The sequence below is a fragment of the Grampus griseus genome (assembly GCF_964374135.1).
Source record: "Grampus griseus genome assembly, chromosome: 13".
Lineage (NCBI taxonomy): Eukaryota > Metazoa > Chordata > Mammalia > Artiodactyla > Delphinidae > Grampus > Grampus griseus.
This window is the reverse complement of record NC_139007.1, coordinates 63,453,538-63,471,041: the sequence shown is the minus strand read 5'-3', so window position 1 is coordinate 63,471,041 and position 17,504 is coordinate 63,453,538. Positions and strand designations below refer to the sequence as shown.

At 42.0% G+C, this 17,504-nt stretch overlaps 1 protein-coding gene across 1 annotated transcript in view; it reads right to left on the bottom strand.

Moving 5' to 3' along the window:
- The window catches only part of ARFGEF3 (ARFGEF family member 3), a gene marked incomplete at its 5' end in the record, with an annotated part of 182,678 nt that overhangs the window by 63,984 nt on the left and 101,190 nt on the right, over nucleotides 1–17,504 (bottom strand). Inside the window, 2 exons of the mRNA XM_082669258.1 lie at nucleotides 7,176–8,086; nucleotides 8,840–8,952. Of these exons, the coding sequence (XP_082525384.1) occupies nucleotides 7,176–8,086; nucleotides 8,840–8,952 (1,024 nt within the window). The remainder of the gene's footprint in view (nucleotides 1–7,175; nucleotides 8,087–8,839; nucleotides 8,953–17,504) is intronic.

Sequence of the window (17,504 nt, the reverse complement as noted above, 5' to 3'; positions counted from 1 at the left end):
AGATTCTTTTACTGAGAGTACTTGGCCCTGATGGTCCATAGGAATACTCCACCCTCTTAAGGTCCTGGTGGGTTGGTTCCAGTTCTCTGGAGTAGATAAAGCACAAGCGCAGTCTCCTTCCACAGTACACAGAAAGCAGCACGCAGTGTTGCTGGGTATTTAACTACCCTGGGTCGCAGGTGAAAGGAATATTCGAGTCTATCAACCGGGGTGGGGGGGGGGAAGAATCTGCAAGTGGCTTTGATCTTAGACATCAGTAATAGTTTCTTTTAAAATTTTGAAACCAACTATTTACCTTGGAATATGTTTTGGAACCTGAGCACATGCTCAGATGCTGAAAGTGAAAAAAGCTAATGTGTCTGCTGACATGAAGACCCAAATCATTAGCAGAGGTGTGACAAGGCCCTGGAAGTCACCGCGGGTGGCTATGCCGAGTTCTGAAATAATTTGTTAGACGTGTTAGGGGCAATCTGTTGGTACTGGCGTATATCTGTATGCAGATTAATTTCTTACAAAGAACTGGCAAATTTGACAATAAAACAAAAGAAGGTATAATCTATTAATTTAAGGAAGATAATTTTCTTGATTTACCAGATATAGTTCACTGGTGATATTAATAATGCAAATAACATGATCGGTGCAATTTATTAAACGCTTTCTATCTTCCAGAACAATCTCTTCTCACACATTATTTCATCTGATATATAATATATATCAATCTATATCTATCTATCTATATATATATAAATTTGATATATATCAGATGCCCCACTTTATTTTACCAGTGAGGAAAGTAACTTGAAAATGTTAAGTAATTTGCCCAAAGTTATACAGCTAGAAATTGGCAAAGGTCTTTTGGGCCCAAACTCCAGGCTTTTTGCACTCTGCCACACTGTACTTGCTTCTAATGTTGGGAAAAGATCCCAATCTATCATGTTCCTAACAGATCCTCTGTTTTCATCCATCCTTCTGATTGGTCTCATTGAAGTGTTACTGAATTTGGGGTGACAAATTATAGTAACTATGACCTTTAACATATTCTGGCTATCTGGTTTTTTCTCTACTTATCTGTAACTAAAGTTCATTCTCTCTCTATAACTAAGATGTCCTTTACTGTTAACAGGAGGATGGATCACCTGCTTGACTGGTTACCAGTGCAAGACTGGATACAAGATTAGCATAAAATGACCCTGAAAAGTACCTTCCATGTCTAAGATAATGTGATGTTTCTTTTTAAAGTAAACATTAAATACTTGATGTGAAACATTTAACAGTACTGAAGAGTATAAACAGTATGAACAACAGCCCTGCTTCTCCCAAGCCCCAATGAGGCCCCTCCCAAAAAGACTCACTTCCTTCTGTGTGTTATGTGGAAATACAATCACAAATGAGATCATATGACATACATTATACTGCAACTAGGTGTTTTCTAAAAAATATACCTTAGACATCTCTCGATACTGGCACTTATAGATCTGCCTCATTCTTTTTTAATAACTGTGCATATACCACTGCATGACTGTATTGTGATTTATTTAATTAATGCTTTACTGGTAGACACTGATATTTTTTCAATTATGAAAAAGGATGAAATGATGAAATAACACTTCTGTAAGAATATCTGTGGGATATGTTCCTAAAAGCAGAATAAACACATATATTAAGTTTGATAGATGTAGCCAAAATATTTTCCAAAGACAGGACGGGCCCGAGTCCCAGACCATCACAGAGCACTGGATGGCCTACCTGAGACTCAATGTAGGGGGAAGTTAAGGAATCTTTCTTTCTCAAGTAATCAGTTGAGTTTCCTACTCTATGCAAACCTAATCCTAACTGGTAGAGGCGAGGTTTTCTACCTGTATTTTACCTTCTGTTCTCCACAAAGATACGGACATAAATGTGCATTATCACCTTTTGGGGTGTTTAAATCATGGGGCCACAACCTGAAGCTGGCAACACACTTGCCTTCTGGTTCCGTACTCACAAAGTCAGAGCTTCTTCCGGAGACTATGGTCCATTTCTGGAAGGTGATGGGAGGAGGAAGCAATGAGGAAGAGAAGGGAGATGCCCTGGCTGGGCAGGGGGTGGAGGTCTGTGGCTCGCTGCTACCTGGCAGCACCTGGAGGGTTGGCAGGACCCCGGAGGAGGACACAGGATGTGCAGGGGCGCCCCCAGCCTTGCCAGAACATTCCAGGCCCCACCCTGGCAGGGAGGTAGAGAAATCACGGGACCTCCCAGAAAGGCTGTGAAGTGGGACAATGGGGGCACATTGGTGACGTGAGAGGTGAGGGGCCTCCCTATCCAGATTCCACATAAGCTCCCACTTCTAGTTTTACCCTGGCATGGGGACCTGAGGGCTAGCAGAGATCAAATGTCTGGCCAGTTAGGCAGGCTGGAGGTCTGGAGGCAGATTTGTTTTAATTTAAATAAACAGATATTTCTTGCACAATTGAGATTCATACTAGCTCTACTACCTTTTCCGAAACTTGGTACTTCATAAATATCAGGCTGCTTGCAATTAGCCTCACACTTAGTCACAGTCAGTCTCAAGATCCTCACCAAACACCACCAGTCTAAGGAGCAGCAATCCCAAAGCCACGTGCCCGTGCCCCTCTGTCAATGGCTGGGGGAGGCTGGCTCTTGCTTTCTGGTCCCCAAGGAGCACCTTCCACAGATGCCACTTTGTTCTATGCAGGACCAGACGCATTGCAGCAGTCATCACAGCTCACATCCAGTACCATCTTTATAAAACCCATGTTTGTCGGAAGGTTTTCAAACTTCCCCACCAGAAGAAACTTGAATTGCTTTCGAAGAAAAAGCTCCCCTGAATCGTGTGGAATTCAGGAGGCTCATTTCAACTGTAAGTTAGCTGTTGGGGGACAGAAGCCCCTGAGAAATACCAAGTGAGGTTGACCTTAGCCAGGAGGGCAGACTCTGCTAACAAATCAGGGACAAATGCTCGATGGAAGTTTTGGGGAAAATAAGGTTTGAAGCATTTGACACAGAAGTTAATAATGAGTAAAATATCTGGGTTATGACTCCGGGAGACTCCCTTCTCCCCTTCTCCTATTTTGGCTTTCATAACTTTCTCTTGGGTGAACAAAGGAAATCTGCCGTCCCCTTGTCTCACAGGTACAGATGTTTCTCTTTCACTCATCTTTCATCTTGGAGGTGACATGTGCAAGGGAGGGAGAGCTCTGCCTAAGGCCAGACGTGGACCCAGCATCCAGTCGCTTCGGCTGACCCACAGCGACATTCAGTGTGAGCCACTAGACCGCTAAACCATAGTGATAACTGAAGAGAATCAGCTTATTGGCAGCAGGACCACAGAGTGACGGGTCTGTAATTCAGATACAGAGACCAACTCCTAACTGGTAAAAGCTGTGGAGGTCACCAGAATCAAAAAGACAAATGCCTAACAATTTGGTTAGAGACAATCACCATAAACTGCATTTGGAAACAACCGAAAGATTCTGAAGTCTCTTTTCAATGTATTGATTTCTACATGTAAAAACTAGTGTCACAGCATGTTGGGTTTGATGGGACATTTTATAGACCTCTTAAAGTTGAGCAGTTTGCAACATTCATGGGGCCGCATTCTGGTCACATAAAACATTCACGAAAGTGCTGTTGTGCACGTGCTACAAATAAGTATTGATTTGAAAGACACAAAAACACAAAGGTGAGGCTTTGCTTCAAATTTTGTAAAAAGGCTTTGCTAGGATTATGTTTCCTAATTCTCATAGGAAATGAGGCAGGCCCTTTGGAAGTCATTCTTTACCACTTTGACAACTCATTTAATCTGGAATTACTAGGAGATGTTGTTTGTAAACATGAATTTATCTGAGAGCTGAATCTTACATACTTAAACGTTGAAACTTCTGCAGCCGAGTTATTTTGTATGGATAATTTTAACTTTAAATAGAAGGGCCTAAATATAATTTTACCATTTCTTGATGACTCAAGGCCATCATTACTGCAACCAGGGGCAGTGCTGTGATCTGATACACAGCTGTTTTGGGGGATCACTGATGGGTGCCAGGCTCTCTGCCTTGGCACCAGGGACATCAAGCTGGTCAGAGCAGGCGGCCAAGCTCCTCCCCGCAAGAATGCTTCCAGCTGGGAAGAGGCACAGGATCAGAGGCCCTACCAAACTCCTTCCAACTCAGGCTTTACCCCTGATTCTCTCAGCACATGAATATTCATAGCTTTAGGAACCAAAAAGTAAGTTCATCAATCTACAGTCAATAAATATGTATTGAGGATAAATCATGCATATCTTGCACCCTTAGGACATAGCACAGTGAAGTTTCTCTATAAATGTTGACTGAAGAAGCATTTGTGTGTGCACGTGTGTGTGAGAGAGAGAAAGAGAGAAACAAAAAAGACATACACAAAACACATACACTGGGAATGTTCAATAAAAGAATGTAAAATCTAGTGATGGTGGCATAAAAGATATTAGGGAGAAATATAATTTTTTTTTTTTTTTTTTTTTTTTTATGGTACGCGTGCCTCTCACTGTTGTGGCCTCTCCCGTTGCGGAGCACAGGCTCCGGACGCGCAGGCCCAGCGGCCATGGCTCACGGGCCCAGCCGCTCCGCGGCATGTGGGATCTTCCTGGACCAGGGCACGAACCCGTGTCCCCTGCATCGGCAGGCGGACTCTCAACCACTGCGCCACCAGGGAAGCCCTAATTTTTAAGAAGAGTATTTATATATTTTTCTAGTTTTTCAATGAAACATGATTTTTTGGTGTGTGTGTATATTCCTTCACACAAATCAAATAACCAAACTCTATTTTTATATCTAATTCCAAAAAGAAAAATATTGAGAAAAAATGTCGGGTAGCCTTAAAAATTGGTATTTTCATGCCTTAAAAAGAATCACAGTGCAGTCAGAAAAGTTGAGAAATTATATGCATCTCTCCTAACCACTAGGTAGGTCAGAGTTACTGAGCAGCCCAGGATCAGAAGCGCCGTGTCTCTGCTGGCGCCTGCTGCTACAGTATCGGATCATTCTCATATTAAAACATGTTCTTTCTTAAATATCCCTGGATCAAAGTGTTTTTCTTGTCCTTTTGACAAAGGACAATCTGAGCAGCTTCTTAAAGATACCTAAGCTCCCTTTTAACAACACAGCAGTCCCTTCTACCAAGTTCCAGGAACTGGGCTAGAATTTTTTTTATATTTGTGTGTGATGTTGTTTGTTAGAAGATCAAAAATGGGGTAGACAAATGTAGGAAGTATCACAACAAACACATGTTCAAGGCTCAGTGGTGGAAGAGCAAGCGGTGATCTTGGCTTTTGACGGTTCCATGCTGGTCCTCAGGGTCAGTCCTTTCTAGTCCTGAGCACAGGCCCAGGGAGGTCCATGCACCTCAATATCCTGTGGTCAAGAGACCCCTGAATTTCAGGGGAAGGCACAGTTGATCACCCTGGGGTCAGGCAATCAATTATTCCTGCCATAAATTTTTTGCACCCATCAATTGCTTTCTTTCTGTAGCACTGTGAGATAATAGAAAATATATACATTGGTCTCTGCCCCCAGTTCCTGGCACAGAGCTCCTAAGACCCTTGTGGTTTCCTAAGTGATAAGAACACTGGGAGCATCTCTCGTCCTCATATGTGTCTTCGATCTCATCCATGACCCAGGGCTCCTAAAACTCTTGTAAATTCCTAAGCAATAAAGAACACGAAGAGCATCTTTTGTTTTAATGAGGCGACTCTGGGTGGGCTCCTGGATGACTCCTCAATGGGAGTAAAGAATTTTGGGCTCCACCCCCATCACCCCATCGTCAAGAAAGGGGAGAGGGGCTGAAAATGGAGCTAATAATTGATCATGCCTGCATGAGGAAGCCTCCATAAAATCCCAATAGTAGGGGGTTCGGGAAGATTCCAGGTTGCTGGACACATCCACACCGGAAGGGTGACACACCCCAACTCCACGGGGACAGAAGATCCTGTGCTCAGGACCCTCCCAGACCTCACCCTACGTAGCTCTTCACCTGGCCGTTCATCTGTATCCTTTATCATATCCTTTTGTAAACTGGTAAACAAAAGTGAGTGTTTCCCTGAGTTCTGTGAGCTATTCTAGCAAATTAAGCAAGCCTAAGGAGGGGGTCATGGGAACCTCCGGTTTACAGCCAGTCCATCAGAAGCACAGGTAACTCGTGTTACCTGGGCTTGCAGCTGGTGTCTGTAGCGGGGGTAGCAGGTAGGTAGCGTCAGAACTGAGTTAAACTGTAGGACACCCAGCTGGTGTCAGAGGCTTGCTGCTTGTTTTGGGGGAAAACTTTCACACATTTGATGACCAGAAGCATCAGAAGTACAGTGTTCTGTGTGACCCATAAAAAAGGGAAGACACACAATAGGAAAGAACTGGGGTTTTCCCTACATAGAAAGGAAAAGGCTGGGTTCTCCCTTTATGAGTACCTTTCAAGAAAACAATCTTTAAATTAATTATTCCCTGTGTGAAACGCTGCTACCCTGTATTCTTTATCTCCTTCCTCCACCAAAATCCTAGGTGACGATCTTCTGCCCTTCAATAAAACTAGTATAACTCTCTGGTATACTTTGGCCAAGATGCCCACAGCACTCCTGTTTAAATTACGGTCTGGGTCACAATGTTGACATTTGACAGACAGGAAGGATCTGAGATTGGAGAATGTGATGTTGCCATAGTATACTGGAGTATCACACACACACACCGTTTGAAGTTCAGGGGAATTCAGAATATATTGGGAGGACAGCCTGCATCTGCTCCAAGACCTCATTTGAAATAATTTACACGTCAATAAACCAAAAGTGCAGTGCTCTATGATTCTTAGACACCAAGGCGTAGAAGCATAGGAAGAATTCAGTGTTTTGAGAGTGACAGATTGTCATTTTGTTTCAGTCAGTATTAGCTTTCTAGAATGCAGTTACCTCTTACCCTTCACTCCACACCATACAAATTTATCAACCTCACAGTGTATTCCAGCCATCGACGGCTGTGCACTTCAAGCAAACCACCACCAGTAAGTTAACATTCCTTTGCTCTCTCTAAATATAAGAAACCCAAAGATTCATTAAGATGCTCTGAGCACTTCAAACTTCACGCATGCTGGTAACTGCCCCTTAAGCAAAATGTTCTGAATGGTCTTGTTGACTATGTAGCAAAAAATGATTCACAAACCTGAGCAGAAGGTAGAGGCGAAGTTCTGGAGGGCCGAGTCCACCTCTTCCACGCTGGGCAGGGCCAGGAGGCGCGGCAGGAGGCTCTCCAGGGACTGCACGAACAGCCGGGCGCTGTGCTGATCGGCTTCCTGGTTCTTCAGTAGTTTGAGAGACAGAGCCGCAGTCCGCAGGGACCTGTGGCCCAGGCAGTCCCGAGGGGTCTGCTCCCCATCAACTAGAGAACAGTTGTCGGACCCGATGTCCGACACGTCAGACCTCCCCGAGTCCTTTTCTGCTGCCATCGAGTACTGATCACAGGAATCAAATTCCGTCCTAGAGAGGTCTTGGTCGTCTACGCTGAAATTGCTCTCACTGTATCTGGATCCGTAGGACCTCATCCTGCAGTCAACGGACAGGAAGTTAGTTATATCGGGGTAGGCAACCATGTGGCTCCTTTGAACCACATCTGGCTGGTCCACGGCTTCCGGTTCTGACACTTTACTCAGAGGCTCCTTGCCCTCCTGGACGGCTGGCGACTTGAGGCCATTCTTGTGGTTTTCCGAGTGGTCCTCGGGTGTGGTCTGACCCAACTCTCCCTCCAAAGTGGTTTGACCCGTGTCCGTGGTGACGCTGATGCTGATGTCAGGGCTCCGCTCGTTCCCCGACTCCCAGGGCGTGTGTTCCGAGGACAGGACTCGCCGCTGCCAGCGGAAGTCAGCCTCATTGATCTCCATGGAGTCTCGGCTCGACTCGGCCCCGTCCTTCAGCTCCTCCAGGCGCAGAAGCAGCAGCTGGACCTGACTTTCGCTCAAGCCCTTGCCCTGGCTGAGCTCTTCTAAGGCCCCAAGCAAGGTGCAGACGCAGGACACGGCAGCATAGCAGGCTTCGATGCCACCCTTGATGCACGCCTCAGTCATGCCATCCATGATGCTGAAAGCGTTCAAAGGAGAAGACGGCATCAATACGCGAAACATAGAAAAAGGCTCCAAAATGAATAAGAATTGTCTGACTGGTGAACAGTCTAATATTCAAAACAGATACTGTGATTTACATGAAATCTGGGCAGAAAAATAAAATGAACAATAAGTGAAACAAACATGGTCAGGCTGGAAAGTGGCCCACCTTGAATCACACTCTCAGTTGGCTGGTTTATTTGAGTACAAATAAAGACTGTGGATGGGAATTTATAATCTTCACAAGGACAGGCACAGAATCATCTCACTTTTGTATTATGTTCAGTTTTCCAAAGAGAAAACATTTATAATGGCTATAGGATAATACAGACCTTCCTCTATCAAAGAACTGTATTTCTGAAGAGATGCATGTGACTACAACTATTACAAATCAGATAATATTCCATTTCCTAGAGGGGCTATATGTAAAGGAATCATATAGCTACAGTATTGTAAATCAAAAAGGATTTCCCTAAAATAACCCCAATGAAGAATTTTTGGACATTTCATCTGGTACACTTTTTTCTTGAAGTCAATGAAAATATGGAAAGTTATATGATTCTAAAAAAATTGAGGTAAGACTTCTCCTATGGCCTGCAGGTACATTATTAGTCCCATTTCATATAATATAGATTCAAACAATTTCAGGGATTTGGAAACAACGTTAAGAATATTCAGAGAAGCAGTCTTCACCAATCAATACAGACCCCCAAATGAGAATGTATCTTACAGTTTGAGAAGATCCAGATGAGACTTTCGTTTTGAAATTGATCTTTTTTTGGGTTCGGGTTCAGTGGAGCTGGGTCCTGCCAAATCACAGAGACGCTGCGGGCTCCCAAGTAGCTTTAAGAATAAGGAAAAAAGAATAACAGAGAAGTGAATATCATAAAAAAGCAAAAGAACCGTGAGATCACATAAGCATGTACATTCTCTATTGCACGATACAGTCTAAGGAGAAACACAACTATTTGGAATTCAAATCTTAATAAATCTGACCTAGGTGTTCTTGACTTAGAATGCACATTGGGTTCCTGGCTCCCCAGTTCAGGACTGGCTTAGATAAAGAGTATCCCGAGGGATTGTTTCAAAATTTTTTATAGCACAGAACCAAAAAGCACCTGCATCTATGTTTTTTAGTAAGCCTGGCCTGTAATTTAACGTCCTGATCCTCTCCCTGTCTTATTTTGCTATCAAATTGGCTAGCTTCAAAAACTGGGTTGAGAAACCAGTTCCCTTTCTATTCCCTGGAAAAGTTCACGTATTATTAGAACTAACCCATTCTTTGAATGTTGGTATGCCTTGTTTCTAAAGCTGTATGGGGCCACTAATTTTTTTTCTTAATGGAAAGATTTTAACTACTGATTCAATTTATTTAAAGATGATAGGACTACTTAGGTCCTCAATTTCTCCTTGAACCAATTTTTTAAAGGTTGTGTTATTTCCTAGGGATTTATCTATTATATCTAAGTTTTCAAATTTACTGGCCTAAAGGTGCCTTACTATCTTCCTTAATTTCTTTAATATTTGCAACATCTATGGTTATATGCTTTTATTTCCCCCATTCTTATTTCTATTTGTTTTTACCTATTCTAGAATTTTCAATTGCTTTTGCCAGGAGTTCTTCGATTTCCTTAGTCTTTTCAGAGTCCTGGTGTTTTTCACTTTATTAATTCACTATATTACATTTGCTTTTTATCACATCAGTACTTACTGTTTTTATGCTTACTTTTCCTCCTTTCTACTTTTTTTAATTTAATCTGCTCTTCTTTTCCAAACTAACTAAGTTGGAGAATTAGAACATTAACTTTAGGCTTTCTGTTTTTTGATGTAAGTCATTGAAACTATAAATATCCTTCTATGCATTGTTTTGGCTGTATCTCACAAGTCTTCATGTATAGAATTTTCATAATTTTTCAGTCCACACTAATTTTTATTTCCATATGGTAGGCGTCTGTACAGAAAACTTCAATTTGAGACTAAGCAAGATTGATTAATTAAGTATATTGAAGCAGACATCCTACTGCTATGTCCATTATTTTCAAAGGGACTTATACTTGCAAGAAAATGTATATCAAGTAGAAAAAGTTACATGTTTTTCTCTTTCCATATTTCTTTCTTCTGCCAGAAATTGGGAACTTCTGCTCTCTTGGAGGCACAAAGATGAAGCTTCCACTTTTTTCCTTTGACATCAAAAAAGCAGTGATAATGCCAGAGGTCAAGGCAGTCTCTCTCTTTCTCTCCCCCTCTCTCCCTCTGCCTGCCTGAAGGCTGGCAGCCAAGTGAAGTGGCTACGCCTCTGGGCCTCTAGCTGTCCCATCTCTTGTTAGAAGGACAAGTGCATTTCAGGGCCACAGGAGTGGGAAATCTCACTTTCTCTTGGGATCCCATTACATTCCCTAATCCAACTTTACCAGTAATAAATTAGGTGACATGTTTTAATCCTCACATTGATCCTGTGTTTATTTTTCAGGTGCTTCAGAACCTGGAGCGAAAGGAGACTGAGTGGTTAGGCTTCTGGAAGACTCTCAACAAATACTTAAAGAAAAGCAAGGCATGTTTAACCTCATCTTCTTCCGGTGGAAATGAGGAACGTGGTGTCAGGGGATAGGTGTCACAGGTCTGATAAAGACTAGGGCCTCCTTCTAAAGCCAAAACATGGGAGAGAGAAAAGGAAGCAAGGTGTTCTTTTTGATGATGGAATGTTTTTTTGGGGGAAAATAGAAGCAAAAAAGAAAATGTACTTTGAAAAGCAAAATGTCCGGTATGCCTTTGATTAATAGGCACAGAACACACATGGTGGAGTGACAAATTAGAGAGAGAACAGGGAAATAACACACGGGCGTTCAAACCCCAAAAGGGTAAACAAACATCCTGGGCGCCCAGCGGTTTTCTCTGTGTGCATAAGCCCTGCACATTTTGGTTTCTAGGTTACCAACCTTCCCCAGCTATTGGTATTGCCACAGTAAGTGGACGCAATGCTTCTGAGAACAACCTGGCCCACGTGAGTCTGCCATGCTCCGCGGGGCAGCACGGCCTGGATGTGATCCCCTGGTGTCAGTTCCAGCCTCGCCCTGCAAACTGACCTTGGGAAGCTAGCAAATCTATGAAAAGGGGAAACCACAACTAATTTCCTTTGCAGTACTAAAGAAGTTGTTATTGAAAGTACACTGAGAACTACACACCTTGTAGGCAAAGTATTTACTTAGCATTCAGCTATCTAGTGGCTCTGCCGTGGGCAATAATCACTCCAGTGCCTGTCAACTCTGAGGGGGAAAGAAGGGATGCTGCTGCTTCAAAACACCCTGTTGGCAGATATTCTGTCTTCGGGTTTCTCCGTCATTCAGTTAAAATGTACACTTATTCTCATTCAAGCACTGTAGTATTACGTACCAGGGGAACATACAAAACCAATGTATACAAAACTATAAGCACTGTAGTGTTAGGTACCAGGGGAACGCACAAAAACAATGTATACAAAACTATATTTAGAGAGACAAGAAGCTTATTCCACATTATACTGGGAAGCAGTCAGTGTGATGAGACATATAAGCAATTGCTAAATGGTGGGATGGGATTTACAGAAGAGCGAAATCAATGGCCTGAGGAAGCAGAGCCATAAAGAAAGAGGATTTTAACAGAGAGGCCGCTGTAATTAGAACATCTGGGTTTATGTTTTAGTCATACTGCTCACAAGGACTCTGGGCAAGTAAACCTCTCCTCATGTAGCCTCAGTTTCCCCATCTGGAAAATGGGCATAATATTATATCCCTAAAGGAGTCTGTAAATAAGCTACTATGAAGTGCCAGCAGTGTCTGCCTAGCTTACTGTGATCAACCACTTAACCGGGTGAAGTGGAAGTGTGGCCAATGGGCACAGAACAGGGGGAGCTAGAACAGAAGCAGGAAAGTAGAAACGGAACAAAGCAGGGTCAGTTAGATGGAATGAGGGTCCATCCTGGGAAATGACGGGACGTGAGAATGATGCCGGATCTGGAAACTGGGCAGAGTATTTCAAGCTTGATGGGAGAGGCAATAGGCACCATTAAAGAGTGGAAATTAACAGTGGTGATTTACAAACGTAAGTCCAGGAAAATAAAAGGAAGAAAAGAAGACAGGCAGGAGTCAAGGAAACCAGGTCGAAGGGTGCACTGCCTCAGGCAGGAGGTGATGAGAACCAGCTGTTTTCAGCCTCTGTATGTTTTTCTCTTCCTCAGGGCAGCAATAAGTTTACCAGATGTTTATCACTTTAAAGACTCACCAAGTACTTATACAAACTTTACTGCATTTTGAACTGGCAATCTTTGGAATACTGCCACTATGTACAGATAATAAAATGGTTAAGTTCAGAGTTAAATGATTCAGCTACTATAACCTAGCTGGTAAGTGGCAGAGAGAGGATTCATACCTTGACTCAGACCCAGGTTCATTAAAGGGGTAGCTGAACCAGTGGTAGGAAAGGAGTCGCTAGAATCATCTGCATTGTAATATGAAAATCAAGTCCAGTGAAAATGTGTGTAGAGAAGACCATAGGCTTAGGGTCAGATGGAGATCTGCACTCTTTCTCTTTCTTTTGACCCTGGGCAAATCATTTGACCCCTTGAAGTCTTAGTTTCTTTGTGGAAGGGAAAACTTTCTTTTTGGGGTAATGTACAAGCTGAGTATAAAATCATTTTGAAATCCAATTCTGGCAAAAGTGAATAAACATATACATCTGTGGGGGCCTCTGGAGTCTGGAGAAAAAGCTACAAAGATAAAGTACACCAGCAATGGTATACTGATGCCCTATAATCAAAGTCTACATTTTTGTCAACACTTAAAAAATTTATAAGAATCTATACACTGATTAGTAAGATGGCAGAGCAGAAGGACATGCTCTCACTCCCTGTTGTAACAACACTGGAATCACAACTAACTGGTGAACAATCATTGACAGGAAGACACTGGAACACACCAAAAATGATACCCCACATCCAAAGACAAAGGAGAAACCACAGTGAGACAGTAGGAGGCACACATGCAATCACAATAAAATCAAATCCCATTAACTGCTGGGTGAGTGACTCACAAACTGGAGAACAATTATACCACAGAACTCCACCCACTGGAGTGAAGATTCTGAGCCCCAGGTAAGACTACCGAAGGCTGGGGGTCTGGCAATGGGAGGAGGAATTCCTAGAGAATCAGACTTTGGAGGCTAGCAGGATTTGACTGCAGGACTTCGACAGGACTGGGGGAAACAGAGACTCCACTCTTGGAGGGCACACACAAAGTAGTGTGTGCATCAGGACCCAGGGGAAGGAGTAGTGACCCCACAGGAGACTGAACCAGACCTACCTGCTAGTGTTGGAGGGTCTCCTGCAGAGGCGGGGGGTGGTTCTGTCCCACCGTGAGGACAAGGACACTGGCAGGAGAAGTTCTGGGAAGTACTCCTTGGTGTGAGCCCTCCCAGAGTCCGCCATTAGCCCCACCAAAGAGCCCAGGTAGGCTCCAGTGCTGGGTCGCCTCAGGCCAAACAACCAACAGGGACGGAACCCAGGTCCACCCATCAGCAGTCAATCGGATTAAAGTTTTACTGAGTTCTGCCCACCAGAGCAACAGTCAGCTCTACCCATCACCAGTCCCTCCCATCAGGAAACTTGCACAAGCCTCTTAGATAGCCTCATCCACCAGAAAGCAGACAGTAAAAGCAAGAGCAACTACAATCCTGCAGCCTGTGGAACAAAAACCACATTCATAGAAAGACAGACAAGATGAAAAGGCACAGGGCTATGTACCAGATGAAGGAAAAAGATAAAACCCCAGAAAAACAACTAAATGAAGTGGAGATAGGCAACCTTCCAGAAAAAGAATTCAGAATAATGATAGTGAAAATGATCCAGGACCTTGGAAAAAGAATGGAGGCAAAGATGGAGAAGATGTAAACATGCTTAACAAAGACCTAAAAGAATTAAAGAACAAAAAAATACAGATGAACAATAAAATAACTGAAATGAAAAATACACTAGAAGGAATCAATAGCAGAATAATCAATTGCAGAACAAACAAACAGAGATGAACAATACAATAACTGAAATGAAAAATACACTAGAAGGAATCAATAGCAGAATAACTGAGGCAGAACGGATAAGTGACCTGGAAGACAGAATGGTGAAATTCACTGCTGTGGAACACATTAAAGAGAAGAGAATGAAAAGAAATGAAGACAGCCTAAGAGACCTCTGGGGCAACATTAAACACAACAACATTCCCATTACCGGGGTCCCAGAAGGAGAAGAGAGAGAGAAAGGACCAGAGAAAATACTTGAAGAGATTATAGTCGAAAACTTCCCTAACATGGGAAAGGAAATAGCCACCCAAGTCCAGGAAGCGCAGTGAGTCCCATACAGGATAAACCCAAGAAAAAACACGCCGAGACACATAGTAATCAAATCGGCAAAAATTAAAGACAAAGAAAAATTATTGAAAGCAGCAAGGGAAAAACGACAAATAACATACAAGAGAATTCCCATAAGGTTAACAGGTGATTTCTCAGCAGAAACTCTGCAAGCCAGAAGGGGGTGGCATGATATACTTAAAGTGATGAACGGGAAGAACCTACAACCAAGATTACTCTACCCAGCAAGGATCTTATTCAGATTCAATGGAGAAATCCAAAGCTTTACAGACAAGCAAAAGCTCAGAGAATTCAGCACCACCAAACCAGCTCTACAACAACTGCTAAAGGAACTTCTCTAAGTGGGAAACACAAGAGAAGAAAAGGATCTACAAAAACAAACCCAAAACAATTAAGAAAATGGTAATAGGAACATACATATGGATAATTACTGTAAACGTGAATGGATTAAATGCTCCAACCAAAAGACTCAGGCTTGCTGAATGTATACAAAAACAAAACCCATATATATGCTGTCTACAAGAGACCCACTTCAGACCTAGGGACACATACAGACTGAAAGTGAGGGGATGGAAAAAGAGATTCCATGCAAATGGAAATCAAAAGAAAGCTTGAGTAGCAATACTCATTCAGATAAAAGAGACTTTAAAGAATGTTAGGGCTTCCCTGGTGGCGCAGTGGTTGAGAGTCCACCTGCCGATGCAGGGGACGCGGGTTCGTGCCCCGGTCTGGGAGGATCCCACATGCCGCGGAGCGGCTGGGCCCGTGAGCCATGGCCACTGAGCCTGCACGTCTGGAGCCTGTGCTCCGCAATGGGAGAGGCCACAGCAGTGAGAGGCCCGTGTACCGCAAGAAACAAAAACAAAAACAAAAAAAAAATAAAGAATGTTACAAAAGACAAGGAAAGACACTACATAATGATCAAGGTATCAATCCAAGAAGAAGATATAACAATTATAAATATATATGCACCCAACATAGGAGCACCTCAATACATAAGGCAACTGCTAACAGCTATAAAAGAGGAAATCAACAGTAACACAATAATAGTGGGGGACTATAACACCTCACTTACACTAATGGACAGATCTTCCAGACAGAAAATTAATAAGGAAACAGAAGCTTTAAATGACACAACAGACCAGATAGATTTAATTGATATTTATAAGACATTCCATCCAAAAACAGCAGATTAAACTTTCTTCTCAAATGTGCACGGAACATTCTCCAGGATGGATCACATCTTGGGTCAAAAATCAAGCCTCAGTAAATTTAAGAAAATTAAAATCATATCAGGCATCTTTTCTGACCACAACACTATGCTTTTTTCCACAGGGAAAAAAACGTAAAAAACACAAACACACGGAGGCTAAACAATACATTACTAAATAACCAAGAGATCACTGAAGAAATCAAAGAGGAAATCAAAAAATATCTAGAGACAATTGATAATGAAAACACGAAGATCCAAAACCTATGGGATGTGGCATAAAGCAGTTCTAAAAGGGAAGTTTATAGCTATATAAGCCTATCTCAAGAAAAAAGAAAAATCTCAAATAAACAATCTAATGTACACCTAAAGGAAATAGAGAAAGAACAACTAACAAACCCAAAGTTAGGAGAATCAAAGAAATCATAAAGATCAGAGCAGAAATAAATGAAATAGAAACAAAGAAAACAATTGCAAAGATCAATAAAACTAAAAGCTGGTTCTTTGAGAAGATAAACAAAATTGATAAATCATTAGCCAGATTCATCAAGAAAAAGAGGGAGAGGACTCAAATCAATAAAATGAGAAATGAAAAAGGAGAAGTTACAACAGACACCGCAGAAATACAAAGCATCCTAAGAGACTACTACAAGCAACTCTATGCCAATAAAATGGAAAACCTGGAAGTAACTGACAAATTCTTAGAAAGGTATAACCTTCCAAGACTGAACCAGGAAGAAATAGAAAATATGAACAGACCAATCACAAGTATGAAATTGAAACTGTGATTAAAAATCTTCCAGCAAACAAAAGCCCAGGACCAGATGGCTTCACAGGTGAATTCTATCAAACATTTAGAGAACAGCTAACACCCATCCTTCTCAAACTCTTCCAAAGAATTTCGGAGGAAGGAACACCCCAAACTCATTCTATGAGGCCACCATCACCCTGATCCTAAAACCAGACAAAGATACTACAAAATTACAGACAAATATCACTGATGAATATAGAGGCAAAAATCCTCCACATAATACTAGCAAACAGAATCCAACAACACATTAAGAGGATCATACACCTTGATCAGCGGGATTTATCCCAGGGATGCAAGGATTCTTCAATATATGCAAATCAATCAATGTGATACATCATATTAACAAACTGAAGAAGAAAAACCATATGATCATCTCAATACATGCAGAAAAAGCTTTTGACAAAATTCAACACTCATTTATGATAAAAACTCTCCAGAAAGTGGGCATAGAGGGAACCTACCTCAACATAATGAAGGCCATATACGAGAAACACACAGCAAACATCATTCTCAATGGTAAAAAAATGAAAGTATTTCCTGTAAGATCAGGAACAAAACACGGATGTCCACTCTCACCACTATTATTCAACATAGTTTTGGAAGTCCTAGCCATGGCAATCAGAGAAGAAAAAGAAATAAAAGGAACACAAATTGGAAAAGCAGAAGTAAAACTGTCACTGTTTGCAGATGACATGATAGTATACATAGAGAATCCTAAGACGCCACTAGAAAACTACCAGAGCTAATCAATGAATTTGGTAAAGTTGTAGGATACAAAATTAATGCAGAGAAATCTCTTGCATTCCTATACACTAATGATGAAAAATCTAAAAGAGAAATTAAGGAAACACTCCCATTTACCACTGCAACAAAAAGAATAAAATACCTAGGAATAAACCTACCTAGGGAGACAAAAGACCTATATGCAGAAAACTATAAGACACTAATGGAAGAAATTAAAGATGATACAAACAGATGGAG